The sequence below is a fragment of the Neodiprion virginianus genome, chromosome 4 (assembly GCF_021901495.1).
Source record: "Neodiprion virginianus isolate iyNeoVirg1 chromosome 4, iyNeoVirg1.1, whole genome shotgun sequence".
NCBI classification, from domain to species: Eukaryota; Metazoa; Arthropoda; class Insecta; order Hymenoptera; family Diprionidae; genus Neodiprion; species Neodiprion virginianus.
Window position 1 is genome coordinate 26,733 of NC_060880.1, and position 18,272 is coordinate 45,004.

General features: G+C 46.6%; 2 protein-coding genes across 3 annotated transcripts; both read left to right on the forward strand.

The window, feature by feature from the left end:
- The first annotated feature begins 216 nt into the window (after nt 1–216).
- Nucleotides 217–8,133, forward strand: LOC124302191 (chaoptin-like). Of its 2 annotated transcripts, none has more exons than XM_046758056.1 (7): nt 217–343; nt 1,724–1,886; nt 2,004–2,148; nt 2,452–2,562; nt 3,398–5,825; nt 5,896–6,412; nt 6,537–8,133. In XM_046758056.1, exons 2-7 carry the CDS (start codon nt 1,724–1,726, stop codon nt 6,869–6,871), a joined length of 3,699 nt encoding a protein of 1,232 aa, XP_046614012.1. In that variant the 5' UTR covers nt 217–343; the 3' UTR covers nt 6,872–8,133. The 2 variants fall into 2 exon arrangements, with proteins under 2 accessions (XP_046614012.1, XP_046614011.1); XM_046758055.1 differs by lacking the exon at nt 217–343 and adding an exon at nt 961–1,153.
- Nucleotides 8,134–14,613: 6,480 nt separating this feature from the next.
- Nucleotides 14,614–18,064, forward strand: LOC124302223 (insulinoma-associated protein 1a-like). Its single transcript, XM_046758150.1, has one exon. The coding sequence runs from the start codon at nt 15,151–15,153 to the stop codon at nt 16,258–16,260; it is 1,110 nt and encodes a 369-aa protein (XP_046614106.1). The 5' UTR covers nt 14,614–15,150; the 3' UTR covers nt 16,261–18,064.
- Nucleotides 18,065–18,272: the final 208 nt, after the last annotated feature.

The window sequence follows — 18,272 nt, forward strand, 5'->3', positions numbered from 1 at the left end:
TATAGCGAAAGACTGAATGGAAAATATGTCTGCATCGGTAGCCGTGAATCGGTCGGTTGTTCGACAGGGGAATCTAGATTGTGTGTGGGGATAGACAACCTTTCACTTTTTGACAGCACCGACCGACCTGCTATGGTGGTAATGTAACTCAACATTCCATCTCAATGTGTGTGTGCGCGTGTAAAGATTTAGACAATAATTGAGAGCACAAGTGCGGGATTAGCCAAAAGTAAACAACTTATTGCTCGTACGTATGCAGTTGCGATATTGTTCAACATGTTTATCTCCGAAGGCGTTCAACAACCGTGTAAACGCTCTATATCGATGACATCGACGGATTGAGGTAAGTCAAAAGAGTGTATTAAAACGATCGACGAAAATTTAATGTAATCCTATTGTTTCCTTTGACTGCAATCGAGACATAAACGACCGTGTTTAGGGATACGACCTACACATGTCTCACAATTAGATCGACCATGCGCATTGATTATAAGCACATAAGTGACATAAATGCGAATTAATGCACGGCAAGTGAGATGTCAATCGTAAAAAGTGTATTAATCAAAGTACAATGATTATGCCGAAAACGAAAGAGATATTGAAAATTGTGGCGGTAATTTCGAAATGAAAAAGAATACGAAATCCACTGCATCGAAACGGTGGAAAACTACCATCCTAAAATACCAAAACATTAAGCGCACCAATTATCACCGCCAAGCAGTTTTAAGGGGCCTCGAGCCCGTCCACCTATTGTGGAAGGCAAAAAATTAATACGGGACTGGCTGCGGTATGAAATGAAAACGGCATAATAGTGTAGAGATAGCTTTCAAGTATCACCGTCAATTCGACATTGGTGGTAAATCCGCGGGAGAGGGGTGGGGGGTGGAGAGGTGAGGAAAGTCGGTTATTTCGCGATCCATATAACGCGCGCCTGCGCCCCCGCAACGATTCGCCCTACAGTGCTGAGACGTTACTGGGGAATTGTCGTGGAAAGTCCGAATTTCGAGAGTGAGTAAAAGGGGGCGAGTAAAAATCACGGTAACCGTAGAATGTGCGAGGCCCGTCACGTCACGTGAACCAATGCGCTCACTCGCGCACGATACGTGTATAACGCAACTATCGAGGCATTCGAAGGAATTATATACCAGTCAAGGTTAGTACCGAGCAATTTCGTGATGCAAGTAGGCACTGAGACGTTGGCGTGTTACGTGTATATTATGCCCTGCCTGCGCTCCTTGTACGAGACGCTGCAGGGAGAGCGTGCAAGGTGCCTTGTAATTACGGGACGATGTCTGCATATCTCTGGGTTCGGAAGCGAGGCGAAGAGAAAAATGACAACGATCGAAACCTCGGTATCGGAGCTCCGTTCGGTTTCGCCTAATTCTTGAAACGTACTCGATACGTGCGCGCGTAAAAGAAAAAAAAAAAAAAAAAAAAAAAAAACCGAACCCTTACGCCACCCGCCCGTAGTATTATAATTATAATGTTTTCTTTTCAGAGATGTCGGTGCAGCGTATCAATGTACTGACCCACTTTGATGCTTAACATTAATTAAACGGCCCCTCGGCCCACCCCGCGTCCTCCGCTTCTTTTCTCTATTTTTCCCGTCCTTTAATTCACGTTACACCTGCGAAAAGCTGCGCTTCGGTGAACTCTACAATATTGTGAAAAACACCCGCATCTTACGCGTGCGTGTCTACGGGCACCGTTGCGATTGTTTTAGATGTGGCTGGCAGTTTTCGCACTTTACTGGGGACTGCACGTGGCCTGGTCCTACAACGTCCTCTGCAACTTTAACACCATGTGCCTCTGCTGGGTTCAGGACGACGCCGATTATACCCAGATGGACGTAAGCTGCATGGGCGTGCCTTTCGCGCGTTTTCCCGGTGAGGACGTGACCCTCGTTACTTTCTCTCGAAAGAAATATCGTGAATCGCGTAACCTTTCAACGAATTTGAAATGAAAGAGGCAAAAAATCAAACGAGACTGCCGGTATGTTTCAGAGATACCGATTCGGTACGTAGCGCAGTTGGACATCGTGGGTTCCGGCATGCAAGTGTTGGAAAACGAGGCCCTGGTCAGCTCCTACGTGGAGGCACTCGGTCTAATGAGCAACCGTCTGATGCTCGTAGGGGAGAAATCGCTGTCGTGAGTATAAAATTTGTTTGTTTTTCTATTCTCCGTCAAACAACTGCAATCACGTACGCCGTGAGTTTTCCATTAATTGGACCACACCCGGTAGCAAGGCGACCACAAGCGTACACCGTGTATAACGTGGGGCTCAATTTCGTGGGAATGGTAGCGAGCGCCGCAGGCAGGTCAGGTATAGCGTTACCGTCTGTGCCGGACTTGCTACAGGACTTTTTTAGTGGCCAAATTCAATGAAAACTCACTGTATACAATTCAAAATGCTGTACGAAATGTTTTTTTATGTAATTTTTCTACTCACAGCGGAGTGGCGGACCACCTGAGATCGTTGGACCTGAGTTACAATTACTTAACGAAGGTGCCGCTCAAGGCGTTCCGAAATTTGAAAAAGTTGACCTGGCTAAACATGCACAGGTGAATTGTGAAGACTTCGCGTTAAATGATACACCGTGCTTACTCGGGATACTGATTGTAAATAACGTACATACCTATATCTGTCACCCGGACCGACTGGACCGGCTGTAGGAGTGAGCCCGGCGGTAGCCAGGAAGTATACTCATTAGATGTTATCGTTGAAAATAAGCCCATTAACGATTCATCGTTACTCACAGCATTCCAGCGATTCTTGATGACGATGCTCGGCAGTGCTGCCTTGATAGCTCACTAAAAAAATGTGATTCTCAGTTTCAGCATGGTTGTAAACTAATGCCACCTGCCTAACTATATGCTCGAAGTATGTAGCAAATTTTTGTCTGAAGCGCGATAATATCTGGCATATCTTCCAAGTGTAACAGCACCATAGAATATTCATTTCAAGTCTGTTTGCGTTGTATGTGATATCCTACTTGGCATTTAGACTGGACATGTGTAAACGCCGTCGTGCCGTTATGAGCATGAATGCGATTGGTAACAACGTGTAAAACCCTGGCCAAATGAGAACGGACGGGAGAGTTAATTCAATTTTTTACTTGCAAGCAAATTCTTAGGTGGTAGGCCTTCGTTGGTAACTAAAGTAAGTTTGGTTGAGAGCATGCATCCTTCACGGTAGTGTCCTCTGAGAACCTAGAGAATATAGTTGCTCCTACGTGAGAGTTGAACAGATCGAGTTTTATTATACGATACTAAGTTGAAGAATAACATTTTTTCGGTGTTGCCGAACCAGCGAGGGACGAGCTGGCGTTATGAAATTTGTGAATAGAAATATACGCGCCACGAAGATGGATATTGTAATCACTTAGAAATATTTCAGTAATTACTTGACGAGTTTGGATGGGAACTGGGGCCACCTGCCGAACACGCTAACCAACGTGTTCTTCGGGGACAACTCGATTGCCGAGCTACCGAACTGTTTCAAGCGGTTCAAATTTTTAATGTGGCTAAACCTGGACAACAACAATATCGAGCGCATCGAACCGTCCGCGCTACCACCGCGCATACAAACACTAAGTATGAACAACAACCTGATCAAAGAATTTCCAGCGAGCATTGGAAATCTGAAGGATTTGACATGGCTGTACCTGAGGGGAAACGACATGAAGACGTTGGTGCTGCCGCACTTCGAAAGCCCGAAATTAGAACTTATCGATGTAAGCGACAACTCGATAAGCACTATCAATTATACGAATAGCTACCCGACGCTGCAGATCCGGGACTTAAACATGGCCAGTAACAAACTGTCCTCACTCCCCGCCAGAATGTTCGAGAAGATAAACGTGCGGCGGTTGTACCTATCGTCGAACGACATAAGCGTGATCAACGTCAACGCGTTCGAGGGCCTTGAGGAGACCCTTGAATACCTGAATTTGGAAAATAACAACCTAATCGTGGTCCCCGAGGCGATACGCTCGATGAATCGCATTACGTACCTATACCTGGCAAACAACAAGGTATCAAATGTTTCGGATGAGAGTTTTCTCGGATTCGGCAATAACCTCCGTGCCTTGTCGATGGCCACAAACAACCTTAAGTACGTGCCTGTCGGGGCGCTAAGCGAGTGCAACAAACTGCTGCACTTGAACCTGGGCTACAATAACATTTTATCAATACAGCCGGGAGACTTCGAGTGGGCTACCAACCTGGAAATCCTACTGTTGCGTAACAATATGCTGAGTAAATTGAAACCGGAAACGTTTCGGGGCGCTAACAGGCTGAAGGAGCTCAGCCTCTCGTTCAACCACATTACGGAGTTGGACGATGACGCGTTCCTAGGACTCGAAGAGAGCCTGGAGATTCTGGAGCTGAGCTTTGCATTCGCGATGGACGTTTTCCCTCGTCACGCTCTCAAGCAGTTAAGGAATCTACTCTGGATGGTGCTGGACAACAACAATTTCCAGGTGCTCGACACAACCGCCTTCTACTCGTTCCAGAAACTGCGGTACGTCAACCTGGAGTCGAACAGGCTTCAGTACCTACCAGAGCAGATAATCCACTCGTCGATCCACCTCGAGCTTCGCGACGTCAAACTCGGCTATAATTTCCTCGAGACCATACCATCCAACACGTTCCACAACCTGACGGAGCTGCGGTCACTCGACTTGTCGGGCAACCGTATCCACTTTCTAACGTCATCGTCGATAAGCTCGTGCCGGAAATTGGTCACGGTATCCCTCGCGCAGAACAAAATAGCCCACCTAAGCCCCGGGACGTTCAGCCAGCTCGAGAGTCTCCAGTTCTTGCACCTCGAGTTCAACTACTTAGGCAAGCTTAACCTGGACTCGATCCATGAAAGTGGCAGCGACGATTTTACCCTGAACGTTTCTTTCAACGCCATCAGCTCAATTATTCCCGGGGACTTGCCCACCCTGCGACACCTGGACCTGAGCTTCAACAACATCACGTCTCTGCCCGGAACGGCGTTCAACGGCACACCGAATCTGAGAACCCTGGATTTACGCGGCAACTTTGTCACAGCGGTTGAGTCCGGCGCATTCACTTTGAAGCATCTAGAGTACCTGAACCTGCGGAACAACAAAATTCAAGTGCTGAGTAAGCAGGCGTTTTATGGTCTCGAAACGCTGCAGCAGCTCGACCTCAGCGGTAACAGTATAAACCAGTTAATGATGGAGCAGTTCAGAAATTTAAAAAAACTCCGCGTACTCAACCTTGCGAGAAATAAAATCCGTTCCTTACCCAGGGACGTTTTTGAAGGCACCCAAATCGAAATACTCGACCTGAGTAACAACATGTTCTATGTCGTTCCCTCGACATCGTTCGCCGAGGTCGGTTACACCCTGCGCGACCTCAACTTGGGAAACAATTTCATTGACCATCTCGACTCAGCCTCGTTTCCAACCTCCCTTCTGAACTCTCTAAATTTGGCCCACAACCGGCTGACTATACTACCCGACAACTCTTTCGTCGCACTTGGAAAACTGCTCACCTTGAATATTTCCCACAACAGTCTGCAGGCAAATTTCAAAGAGCTCTTCCACTACTTGCCGGACCTGAGACAGCTATCCCTAGCCAAATGCAGTCTTGGAAAAGTGCCTATCCTACCCCTGGCCAATTTAAGTGTACTTGACCTGTCGCTCAATAGCATCAGCTCCATTTCTAATAACGATTTCCAGTACCTCGAGGAGCTGAGGACTTTGAGGCTCGTAAAAAATCTAGTCAAATTCATGCCCGGTGTCAGGCTTGACCATCTCAGGGAACTGGACGTCTCGGGGAACATTATAGAGGTAGTAATCAGTATTCTATTTAGGCCAAGTCCAACGGCAACGCGAGATGTTTTTTCCTATTTATCCGCAGGAACTGACGAAGGAAATGTTCTCAAGGTACCCAAGGCTGGAGAAGTTGAACATCAAGAATTTGAATAGCGTTCGAAGTGTAGAAAGGGACGCGCTGAGTCACTTGCGATACCTGAAATACCTTCAGGTGCAGACATGGCCGCAGGCGGAGGGATTTCACTTGCGGTTTCTGCTCAGCGGTCTGCCGTTGAAATTCGTGGAAATAGAGATAAAGGAAAACGTGCTAAAGCACCAGATAGAGAACGCGTTTTCGAAACAGCTCAAGGAACTCACAATAACCGGGAGTGACTTAGAGACCGTTACCTCGGAGGCATTCTCAACCATTGAAGGTGGCGAGCTTATACTTAGGATAAAAAACACCCGAGTACAGAGGTTCCAGTCCGATATTTTTTTGTCCCTGACTAAACGACTCTCACAGCTGACTCTGGACCTGAGGGACAACCACATAAACGAGCTCAGCCCGTCAATAATATACGGAAATCTTTCGTGGGAAGCGGTGGGGACAAACATGGTGGCTGGTGATTAAATTTTTTGGCCCTCCGTAACGAGTAAATACGGGATCTGCAGACATTTTTCTCCATCTTTTTCCCCGTTCGTGTTGACCACCTCAAGAAGATGAAAAATATGAAATTTCTCTTACAGGTGGCTTGCAGGTATCCGGCAACCCACTTGAATGCGACTGTGAGATCGCATGGCTGAGTCTCTGGCTCCGCAGATGGTTGAGGGAATCCCGACAAATTCACACAGCGTCGCAATCCGACGCTAGGCAATTACGGACGATGGCTGGGCGGGCCGTATGCACGGAGACGAAACCCTCCTATTCTTCCGATAAGGTCCTGCTAACGCTCGGGACGCCCCACACTGCCTGTCAGGCCTCTGCTCTGAGCTCTGGCCACTACCAACACGGAAGTACTTTGCATCGATTTCTCGGATTGTCCACCATACCGTTACTAGTTTACGTTAATATCTTGGATTAACCAAAACCTTGTGATATCTGTATGCCTATATTATTGTTCAAAGGTTCGCCAACATTTGCGTCACTGTGCGCGGGATGGTGGAATTTGTTTTCCTCTTTCTCTCTTCATTCGGTTTGTTAATTGTTATTACGCCCCAGTGATAACAGTGATAGTAGAACTGTTTCAGGAATTTCGGAATCAAAGATGAAGCAGATGATAATTGCTACCCAGCTTAGTTCTTCCAACTTGAAACCATACACATCTGTATAATGTATGTACGTACATACGTAACCGGGAGGATCTTAGAAGGTTAACGCTGCGCCTGCGAACGACGCATCGCCAGCAGATAGGCAACCGAAATTACATCTTACGTGCAGCAAAGCACCCCAGATTTAAGCTCAGTTGCCTGTCTGCCAGCGAGCGTCGTTCGCATCGTTAATTAACCTTTTAGGCATTGTCCCGGTACGTTATACCCACGGTCTTCTACACAGGTCTGGGTACTCCTATCTCATTACCGTTGAACGCCGCGTAATCTTGTCGAAGCTTGTGTCTCTTAGTTTTTGCACCAAAGACCGGAGCGTTGCAAACTCGGAGGCCGGTTACTACAAGTGCATGCCTATAATGGGTGCTTTCCATTTACTGACTCAAGTCAACTTGTGTCGCTATTTCTGGTGTAACCGGCCAATCTGGGCAAAGGAATACACCAGAAATAGCGACACAAGTCGACTCGAGTCAGTAAATGGAAAGCACCCAATAAGTGCCTCTACCACTACAAATGCATTGACCTCCCCCTAACTGGCGCTAGCGGCAAAAATGCGGCAAAAGTTCACAACGTCGGTGTCACCTTCGCTACAATTTTAGAGACAGAGTGCCCACACCTGTGTCGAAGACCATGATTATGCCATACCAGCAGTTGTAACGATTGTATCAAAAGTTACCATACGGGAATATCGCGGGCAATTTGTCCAAGAAAATCACCACTTGTATTATCAACTACATGTTTTTCCAAGTATAACTTTCGCAGCAGTACCAGAAAGAATTAATATTAATATTCACTGCTCTGTCATACGTAGGTGTGACATTTGGGTAGGTGAATGTTTTCAAGGATGAGCCGGTGTGCGGTATTTCCGCACACGTAACACAAACACGACATAACAATGATCGACTTTTCGGAACAAAAAAAAAAAAAAAATAGAAATAAACAAAAAAAAAAACATTCGTGTCGAACCAGGCTATTTCAACCAACTTGTGTGAAATCATACGAACAAAAAGCTGAAAAATAAAATTTCACCTATTTGGTATTTGACTGATTCATTAGTTTGATTATTAGATTACATGAACTTGGCGCATTGTCATACTTCATCCTCATGCACAACGCAACGTGAATTAATTACCGCGCACAGTTTCCTGCAGAGTTTCTGTACCTTGATTTGCTTTTCAAGGGGGAGATTTTGTTCTTTCACTTTTCAGCCTTTGCTTCGAGCCGTACGTCGGTGAAACAGGTACCTACCGACAGCTGCTTTCCAAATGCAGGAAGCATGTTACCGCACGAGACGAACGTGGCTCGAGTGATAAATAACGACTGGTTGGGAATGGGGATCCTTTTCTGTGGCTCGTCCGCATCAACGAGCGTAAATCGCGGAGCACTGTAGATTTATTGTTAGTGTGAAATTTACGCTATACGATCAACACGGATGGAGACCGAGCAGCCGGATCTCGATTGGCTATGCTTGAGTTATTCGACAATTTCTTTTACGTGATTTTTTTTTTTTCTAGAATATAATCCTTTTGTCGCATTGAAAACCAGGATTTTGTCATCATTCCCACGTGACATATCTTTCGCGTTTAACAGTCGCCGTGCAGGCAATACGAATTATGAAACGTACCCCTGTACGCGAGTAAATGTTCACAAAATGCGAGGGGCCCTTATAGAATTCTTGGTAGAATGGTTCCAGATAAAAATCGTTATAAGGTAATCTTACAACCCTGCAGCTGGACGTTGAAACCATGCAAATATACCTCTAGAAATTCGATACGTGGCCGCGTGGCTGAAAGCGTCCAGCTATTTCAGAGATAACTAGAAGCAATCTCGACCACATCCCTCGAGAAGTTTGCATCCAACAATTGAGCGATGCCATGATCACCACAAGTTGCTACGGACGAGCTAGCCAGTACTTATAGAGTACTGATCAACACAGCAATGTGAACACATCTATTTCACCGGCTACGCCCTAATGGTATCTTATAATGACGTTACAGATCGTTCGATCCGCGAATAGACGACCTTGCATGATACTTAGGTACTATTCTCTTTTAATTCACTTCAACATTGCCGTCTGCATTACGATCTGTTTATTTGCTATCGTTCTCAGTTACCTTTGTTGTTGTCCTCTGTAGCAACGGAGATGAGGGGTGAACGTGGAAACAAGGAAAGCCAGGCGGCCTGATTGGCAAGCTGCAAAAGGGCTCGTGCAAGTGTTTATCGTAACACGATCCAATAATGCGTCTTCGATCTGGCCCGAGGCACCGCGGGTTCGCAGTACAGTACCCACTGTAACAAAACATTTCCACAATTATGTACAGGTACCAATTGAAAACAATAACAGAGAGATACATCCAGTTCGTTTCTCTACCCGCCTGTTATCACAGTTTCTCATGATAGTGGGGGAGATCCACGGCGAAGGAACACGACGAATCACTTCAGCACGCGGCATGCCGCATCGAAACCTCTTGCAAATTAACCGTTATCGCGACAATCAAATAGTCTCTGCATACACTAACAAATTTTTATGCGATCTCGGTAAAAGTCTTGGAACTGTTCCGGCTTTGCTGTCGGGGTTACGGGTCGCATCGAGTCCATATCCTTCAAATATATCCCGCAAGTAAGCCAACCCGCATAGGCTACACCCCGGCAAACCACAAAGTAATAGCTGTCGTTCGGAGGAGATTGGGTCCTCGTGTATACGTGTTTACCTAGGTGCATATATATATATATATATATATATATATATATATATATATATATATATATATATATATATACACACACACACACACACACACACGTATATAGACATGCGCATATAATCCGTATATCCGAGCGTGCGCGTACATGTAGATATTATACATACATGTATACATATGCGTATAAAAATATACGTCGCCCTACGTATCTGCACGTAGGTATAGGGATGAACTATAGGTATATACACCCGGTCACCGGTCGCCGGTCGCAGGGAGCGAGGGCGGGCGGTTCGGTAAGCCGATTAGAGCATCACAGCACACTCTCCCGGCTCTTCGTCGAAGCTATGGGATGCTGGAGGAGGGGAGGCGGATGGACCAGAGACACATTAAAATCGCATCAAATATGCATGGCCTACAGGAGAGTCGGCAGGTTCCGCGGCGTCTGAGCCGACGCCGGTCTAGCTTCGTACGCCGGTATGGGTGTAACGTTAAAGGGCTTACGATTTCTCTAACGTATGGCTAATCGCTGCTGCATTATGAATCCAACATGAACGTTTTCCTTGGAGGTTGGCTTCGGTGCGTAAGTTCCTCGGCGAAATCAGTGCACGGGGATGAAATTGCACAAAGGCACAGAGAACGACCGGAAAGAAACACGCGCATACGCGGTACAAGGTAATTGTTCTCCGTGTGGTTACAGTATATTATTGCCATAATTGAGCCGTGCTACATAGATGCGGCGTCGATCTTCGCGAGGAAAAAGTGCTTTTAACATGTGCCGCGAAGTATGAAATGTTTAAGGGCTGAAGGAGGGGTTATTACGCCGATATTAACAAAGCACACGAACGGTCCGAATAGACGACTCCGCGTATTGTTAGTAATTGCGTCTCTCTATACGCTAATTATAGGCGGCTTCGCGGTGGGCGGATATTTTAAAGTACTGTTTTGGAGAACCGTTATTTATACCCTATAATGAGATAAACGTATTGCACGAAAAGTATTTTTTAGTGATTTTTTATATAAGGGTTGGCTCTGACTATAAATTGGTGTGTAATCTACTCTTCGAACGATATGTACACGCGTCCAAACACCGCCTGCGAATTTATTTATACCATAATTTCGTCAATTTGTATAACTTGTACGAGACGAATGGTGCATACCTATATACGTTTTTATAATGCGAAGCAAGGAACACATGACGTGTAACACAGCAAGCGAACCCGTAAGAAATATAACCTACAGTAAAGGGAGCTGAGTGTGAAAATTTTAGTCTTGGGATTGCGAAATAAATAGGTTACACATCCATAAATTTAATTTACAGAACTGCAGTGTTAAGAGCGGAATGACAAAGTAGTTTTGGCAAAATTTGGGCTGCGAATATCAAAAGTACCGAACCTGGCTAGACTTTACACGTTTTCGATTATTCACGAGTACCGAGGGTCAAAGTATAATTGGTAAACAAAATCAATCACACGCGGCTCTGTATAAGAGTACCAGCGACAATCGTTTCTCCGGATCGTCGAAACAAGCCGATGGCAGGTAGCTGTTTTTGACTCGAGTTGGCCTTTCATATTCGCTGCATGCTTTTCAGCGATTCCAGCCCTTGTCCCTGTCGTATTACAAATTTTCTGTTTTTTTTTTATATCGGAATCGAAACAAATCTACCGTCTATGCGTGCCTCAGCCGCGATAATTTTAATTTGCAGGAACGACGAGTTATTGCTTATGCAGAGAGCTGCACCGTAAACACCATCCATCGGGTAAGCCCATAAGCAGCTCAAAATCGCGCTTTTGGCCTGATTATAGGGTAGCAGGAATCAACGGCATCAAAAAAGCACCACTACAACCGAAATCAGGAATCACAGGCAGTGCGGGAAATTTTGAAAAACGTCGACAATCAACCGGGTTACCGCACCTCTTTCACCCCAAACAGCGACAAAATTGGCAACGGTAATTGCGGGGAAACACGCAAGTTGTCATTTCCTCTCCTTCGTCATTCCAAAACCTGAGAACAAAGTCTTGGTCTCAGCCCTAGTCCAATTACGGAGCAATTGTTTGGTCTCGCACACATACATCTGCACGATCTTCTCGTCTCGCGTCTCCCGCGAGACCCGGATTAACGGAAAGCCAGCGAGTTCTGCAAAAAGTCCAGGTCCCCAGACTTGACTGTGGATTCAGCTGCATAATTCATATGCATTGATAACTGGCAAGCCTCTCCGTTTATCTCTCATTTAGACTTGGTCGATTCCGAGGATATATGCAAGCTGCCGACGCGTAATCGAACGAGTAAAACCGTCGAATGGTATCACTGGTAAAACTGAAACTGTTGCGAATCCAAAATTCCGGCGGAACTGAAGAAAGATTGTTGTCGAGTGTCTCGAATCTATAAGTCAATAATCGGCCAACCGTCGTATAGTATACGGCTCTTCGGAATGCACGCTGCTCGTTGCTTGTGCTGATCGTCAATCATCGAGTGACCATCCACCCACGCGTGGCGACGTTCGTTGAACAATTATACTGTACGTGCTTGGAAGTTCATGCGCGTAAATAAAACAAACGTATCGAGCCGTTGTGCCTGTTGATATAAATTCCGGTAGCGAGGCCGGCTGGGAGATAGAAATCTGTATTAGGTGCTGGCTTCCAAGGAGGGGAAATTCGCGATGCATCTGCAGTACAAGTACATCCATTACACTCGTGTACAGGTATAATTATCGTGGACTACAGTTATTATATACACACAATATGCATTCATGCCATCTCTTCGTCGCTTTCTTATTCTTTCACCGCATCCCTAATCACGCTGTAACCGTGCAGCTTACATTCGTACGTTGCCGTAGGCCGCCCGATAACGCATGCCAAGGCAATTGGGGTGGACTCGTCATTCAGCCCGCCGCCTCGGACACCGCGTCCGCTCGCCTCGACTCACGCACCCCAGCGTCACAACTCACCGATGATAAATTCCGGTCTACCGTCTGATTAGCCGTATTTTCAAATAACCTTACAGCCGAGGAGATATACCTACACGGTACATTTTATCACCATTTTTAACTTCGACACTCGGCGGTGAAGGAATCGCGGACTGTCCAGTAGATACATCCACGAGCGAGTCCGAGATTCTTCCGTACAGGGTTATTTTTTTCAACCACCCCAAGCCGATATCTCAGGAAAAAACGTGATGCGGGGAGAAAAGTTGGATAAAAAATGTTCAGAGTTCGAAGGGAGAAAAATTTGGTTGTATCACGTTTATTGCAAGCGGAACCATTAGCAACACGTGCACGAGTCGACTTGTTTTTTTTTTATTTTTTTTATTTTTCTACTTCATTTATTTATCTATTCTTTCTCAATGGAAAAGTATATTTTTTAACCTCGGTATCTGAAGCTGCATCAAATTCTACAAAAAAAATTAAAGCGTTCGCATATACATACGGTCTGAGCTTGACGGGTCATGAGATATGGGCCGGGTGAAGCGGTATAACTTTACATAGTTATGGAACAGATGAGAGAAAGAAAAGGAATTGAAAGTGGATATACAATTCTAGGTATAACTTTTCCACTGACTAACTAGAGCGTTTGCAACATCGCCGCTTGTTTCGCTCATGTCCTAATGTAATAGTAAATAATTTAATGAATATAATTTGCTGTTCGATACAACTTTTGGGTTTTGAATCCTTTTCAAATCGTCAGGTAATGGAAAAAAAAAAACTGAACGTACTTTGGTATACGTAAATTAGTTTTTGACCTTGCCCGAAAGTTAAATTATTTGTATCAGCAACAGTTTGAATCCAGAAATTTTTTATCAATCGCTGTTCTACTATGCACCGTGGATTATGCCAAGACTAAAAGTAGCCGTAAGAGAAAATTAATTGATAAGAAAACGTTGCGTGTTTTTGAAGAATCGAAAATCGACCCCCATAGCGTCTTTAGAAATTGCATCAAACGTTCACAATGACGAACGGATATTCACTTTGACAGCCTTCTACTATTGAATGTCGTGTATTTTATCAAATTTTATGAATAAATTGTAACGACGATGTGGCATACAGGAGCAATAATTTTAATGTCTGAAAATGACAAAAATTGTCCAAAAAAACATACATTTTCGTGTTTCGCAATCCCTAAACACAAACCGATTTCAACGAAACCTCTTGGAATCGCTCTCAAAACTTTGCGTCTTCTATAATATACTTATGTAGGTACATTGAATGAGCACCTTGAAATTCGACAATTCGATTTTCGAGCATCGTGATAAGAATTCTTAACGTTACGACGGATTTATCCGTCTGCAGACTCCGTACCGACTCTTATTTGTCTGCTGGATTAGTGAATCTTATTTCTGCATGCGATATACACGTATGTACGTACATAGGCATATGTTCGGTTTTTTTCCCCTGAAATACGTCAAACGCCACGATAACCAGACGATCGGAGCCGAATAAAGTCCGGGCTGTACCTATACTTGTATCGGTTTCATTATGAATCTAAAATTTCTTTCCAAAGCCGACAGATCCGACGGGGCTCAGTCTTGAACTGTCGTTCGAAAATTGTCAAATAGTCTTCAACCTTCGCCCCGTGTCCCGCGGTGGTCCTGTCGGGTCTACAGGTTCGGCGCGTCGCAAAACTGTTACTGTAGATCGGCATAACGGGGATCTCGGTTGGACGCGGCGACACGGCCGAGCCGCGGAGCGGCGGGTGGGGGGGAGGGGGGCTGAGCCAATCGTAGCCCGGAGCCGGGAGCTCCGGGGCGGGGCTTCGGGGTATAGGAGAGGTGACGCGCGCGGTACAGGCGTCAAACGGCGTCTAGCCATCGCCGGCACGTCGCACGTCTCGAGGCAGGCCGACGTGGCGCAAAGCCGAACGAGGCTTTTGCAGAACGTTATCACGGGGGTTTCTTCTTGGAACCGGCAGGACGAGCAACGAATACTGTGACGATCTGAAGACAGTGCAAAAGTGACGGACGCCGTTTTACCACCAAAGTAACCAGAAATCATACGAGACAATCTGCATTTTCCAATTCTGCTCCGTCGTCGAGGAACTACGCATCCCGGACGCATCGGCGAACTGAATCTCGGAGCCTTATACCGCGGGTCTAAGGCTGTCGAAGATTACAAGATCGATCAGGGAAGAGGTGGCACCGATTTCTGTCAAGTGCAGAAATTGGCCGAGAGCGGAGATTGGGAATGCGGAGAACGCGCGTTCGATGAAACCCGTGGCAGATAGCGAGGCTCGTGACTCGAGAGTAACGGCGAACGAACGACCGACGTCGGAACGTTAATCTTAGAGAAGAAGCGCGAAATCCGCAAGGATCCTCGGAACGAGCCGCGATCCGAGCGAGGGGTCAGGATGCTGCACGGGACTTTGCCGCGGGCGTTCGTATCGCCGGGGATCAAGTACCTCGCGGGTGGTTACGGGTACGGCGATGACGGGTCGGGATACGCGGCCGCCTACGCCGGCACCTCGTCCTTCGAGGCGGAGCAGTACTCGGTTATACCGGATCAGCACCACCACGCGTTCCCCACGTGGCACACGGTCCAGCGGCCAGCGTCGCCGAGCCCCCTGGACTTGTCGCTAAAGCCGAGCCCCGGCAGAGCGGAGATGAGCACGATCGACCACGAGCCCGAGGTAAATCTGCGTCGGGAGCAGACGGTGGTGGCCGAGGGATTCCAGCCGGAGTCGAGCGGCTATTCGCCGCCGCGAGTGCCGACAACACCGCAACACCACCTTCAGGGCATCAGCGCGCCGATGACACCGCCGAGCACGCCGTCGCCGCCGCAGTGCCCGAGGAAACGGCCAAGGGAGGATCCGGGCTCGGGTGGCTCCCCGGCGTTGGCCCTGCACGGCGACAAGGGCGAGAAGGGCGAGAAGGGCGAGAAGGGGGGGCCGCAGAGGTCGAAGAAGAAGCACGCGAGACGATTGAAGTTCGACGAGGACACGAGCAGCCCCGTATCCGGGACCGTTATCCTCGGTCCCGACGAGGCGGTCGTTACCGGGGACATCGATCCCGCCTTCAACGTCGTCGAGGTTACCGTGGAGGCGCGGGCCGAGTTGGCAAAGATCGAGAACCGGCTTGGGCCCTACCAGTGCAGGCTCTGCCGGCAGCTGCACGGGGATGCCTTCCAGCTCGCGCAGCACCGCTGCTCCCGTATCGCCCACGTCGAGTACCGATGCCCGGAGTGTGACAAGCGGTTCTCCTGCCCAGCCAACCTCGCCTCCCACCGCCGCTGGCACAAGCCCCGGACCTCCAACCCGCAGCCCGACGGCCCCTCTAGCCAGCCCGCGAGCATCGGGGCCGAGTTCGCCTGTTCGAACTGCGACGCTAAGTTCGGTCGGCAGGCCGCCCTACGCAAGCACCTCGCCGCACAGCATCCCGAGTCGGCGGCACCGGCGCCCGCGGCCAGCGGGACAAACGGCGCGCACCTTGCAGTTTCGGCCCTGACCTGCGAAGCACCCTGACACCAATTTCCTGCGAGACCATTGCCCAGGAGGCCGGGACCCTACTGGAGATTCGGTCTTGATCTTATGTGAGACCGGACGGCGACGAGGCGGACGGTTTTTCGGATGGGTGGAAGGGGCGGGGGTTACCGGACGTTCAGGGCATTCGAAACAAGTCGTGAGTACTGAAACAAAATTTTCGGACTTCGGCTGGCGTGCAGGGGCTTCGCGGCTATAGCGCCGCCGTCAACGCTGTCATTATCGTTACATCGTTACTGTTCTTATTGCTTCTATTATTCTTGAGATAAAGTCGTTTTTAGCTCCGGATGCTTTGCTCTCGTCAACCGAGAGACAAACAAATTACCGAAACACCGTACGCCACTGGCATGGCGCTTCGAACGGGGTGTAGTAAGTATCGTTCTAGGCCACACGTTCACATCGGCATTATAGCATAGGTATGTCATTCCGGTACCTTCAGATTTTTCATTTACGTACCTTTGCTCGCGATATTTTCGGCCCGTTTGCTAAATTCGCCAACTGTGGCAGTTTTCGTAACAGCGATTCTCGAGAGAGATGCCACGCTTCAATTGAGCAACAGACAAACATCGCATCTACCCGTAAGCAAATGTAAATAGTCAAATTCAGCGCATTGTATACGCGTTCGGCTGATAAGTTTCTCATTCGCTCTGAAAGTTATTCGTTATTCGGACTTGACGAATCGAATAAATTACATGTATCGTATCCATCGATCGTTTATTTTTCACGATTCAGTTGGTTATCCGTTCCAGATTTTCCGATTGCTCTCTCCGTGTTAATACTGTATGTTTAATTATGCAATGCTGGTCAACCGAACTGATTTATAATAAGGGGAATAAACAACTTTTCAAAAACGATCATACGGTTCAGCGTCAGCACTAGAGTCATATACGTATGTCTGTTGTATAACGATGGGATCGACATTGTCACCCGATTATTGTTCATAAAATTTTATATTTCAAGAAGAATTGTGGAACATGAAAGAAAAACAATTCTAAAATGAGTGTGAAACATTGTAAATCGTTGTACATTGATTAGTTGTAACGAGAAAAATTGATAGATTATAAAATAGTATACGCGGTAATAGTACCTGTACATTGTAAATGTGTAGATAGCATCGCAGTGGGTTACTCAAGAGTATGATACTGAGAAAAATATTATTAGAAATAATCAAGAATCGATGACAATTATATAGTATTCTTGTTGACGGAAGGTGATGTTACGTAGATCCATTAAAAACCAGAGCCAAAAATTTTCTAGAAGCTTCTCGAACAGACCTTACGTTCTTATGGTCGTATGTAAAAACGTTTTTTTCTAGTCGTATATTTTCACCCGGACCAGTCAATCATCGCGGGTGAGTACCTACTGATAATAATGAATGCAGATTGGTAAGTGATGATTGATTCACGGTCGTACAGCTAACGATATCAAAGATAATTAAGGCAACCGCGCATATAACAGTTTAACGTATAAAGTCCGACCTTAGAATCACCGGATCTAATTGTAAAATCTGCGATATATGTGATTTCAGCGTCTAAATGCGCATCTAGTCGGTAACGTCTAGTCAAAGTAAAAGTCTAGTCTGTCATAGGTGTAACGTTGTCTAGTTTCTGTAAATTATTTAAAGAAATATCTCTTGTCTAGTCGTATCGCATTGGCGTAATTTTAATCAAAGAAGAATAACCGCACTACGATACGTATAGGTGCATATTACACGGTGCAGAGGCCAAGAAGTTGATCGTCCGACCTAAAACCCAACAACAGATGGTCTGGGCGACCCAAGGACATATCGTAAAGGTACATACATAGTTGATAGTCATACAGTGGTTGAAAATAATTATGACAGTAATTATCTATAATTACTATATACATGTAATTGCTATTTGCAAATTGAATGTGGCATGTTGGGTAAAGTTTTTGAATACGCGTGTCTGCTCTCTGTGTCTGTATGTTTCTCACTACCTGCCTTGAAATTCGAGCAAATGCCTCTATGGCCG

What these genes read in the sequence shown, in the direction of transcription:
- LOC124302223 (XM_046758150.1), top strand. Translation starts at nt 15,151, where the DNA reads ATGCTGCACGGGACTTTGCCGCGGGCGTTCGTATCGCCGGGGATCAAG.
- LOC124302191 (XM_046758056.1), top strand. Translation starts at nt 1,724, where the DNA reads ATGTGGCTGGCAGTTTTCGCACTTTACTGGGGACTGCACGTGGCCTGG. An exon ending in GTAGGGGAGAAATCGCTGTC is followed by an intron (nt 2,149 to 2,451) that starts GTGAGTATAAAA and finishes TTCTACTCACAG; the next exon opens with CGGAGTGGCGGACCACCTGA. An exon ending in ACCTGGCTAAACATGCACAG is followed by an intron (nt 2,563 to 3,397) that starts GTGAATTGTGAA and finishes GAAATATTTCAG; the next exon opens with TAATTACTTGACGAGTTTGG.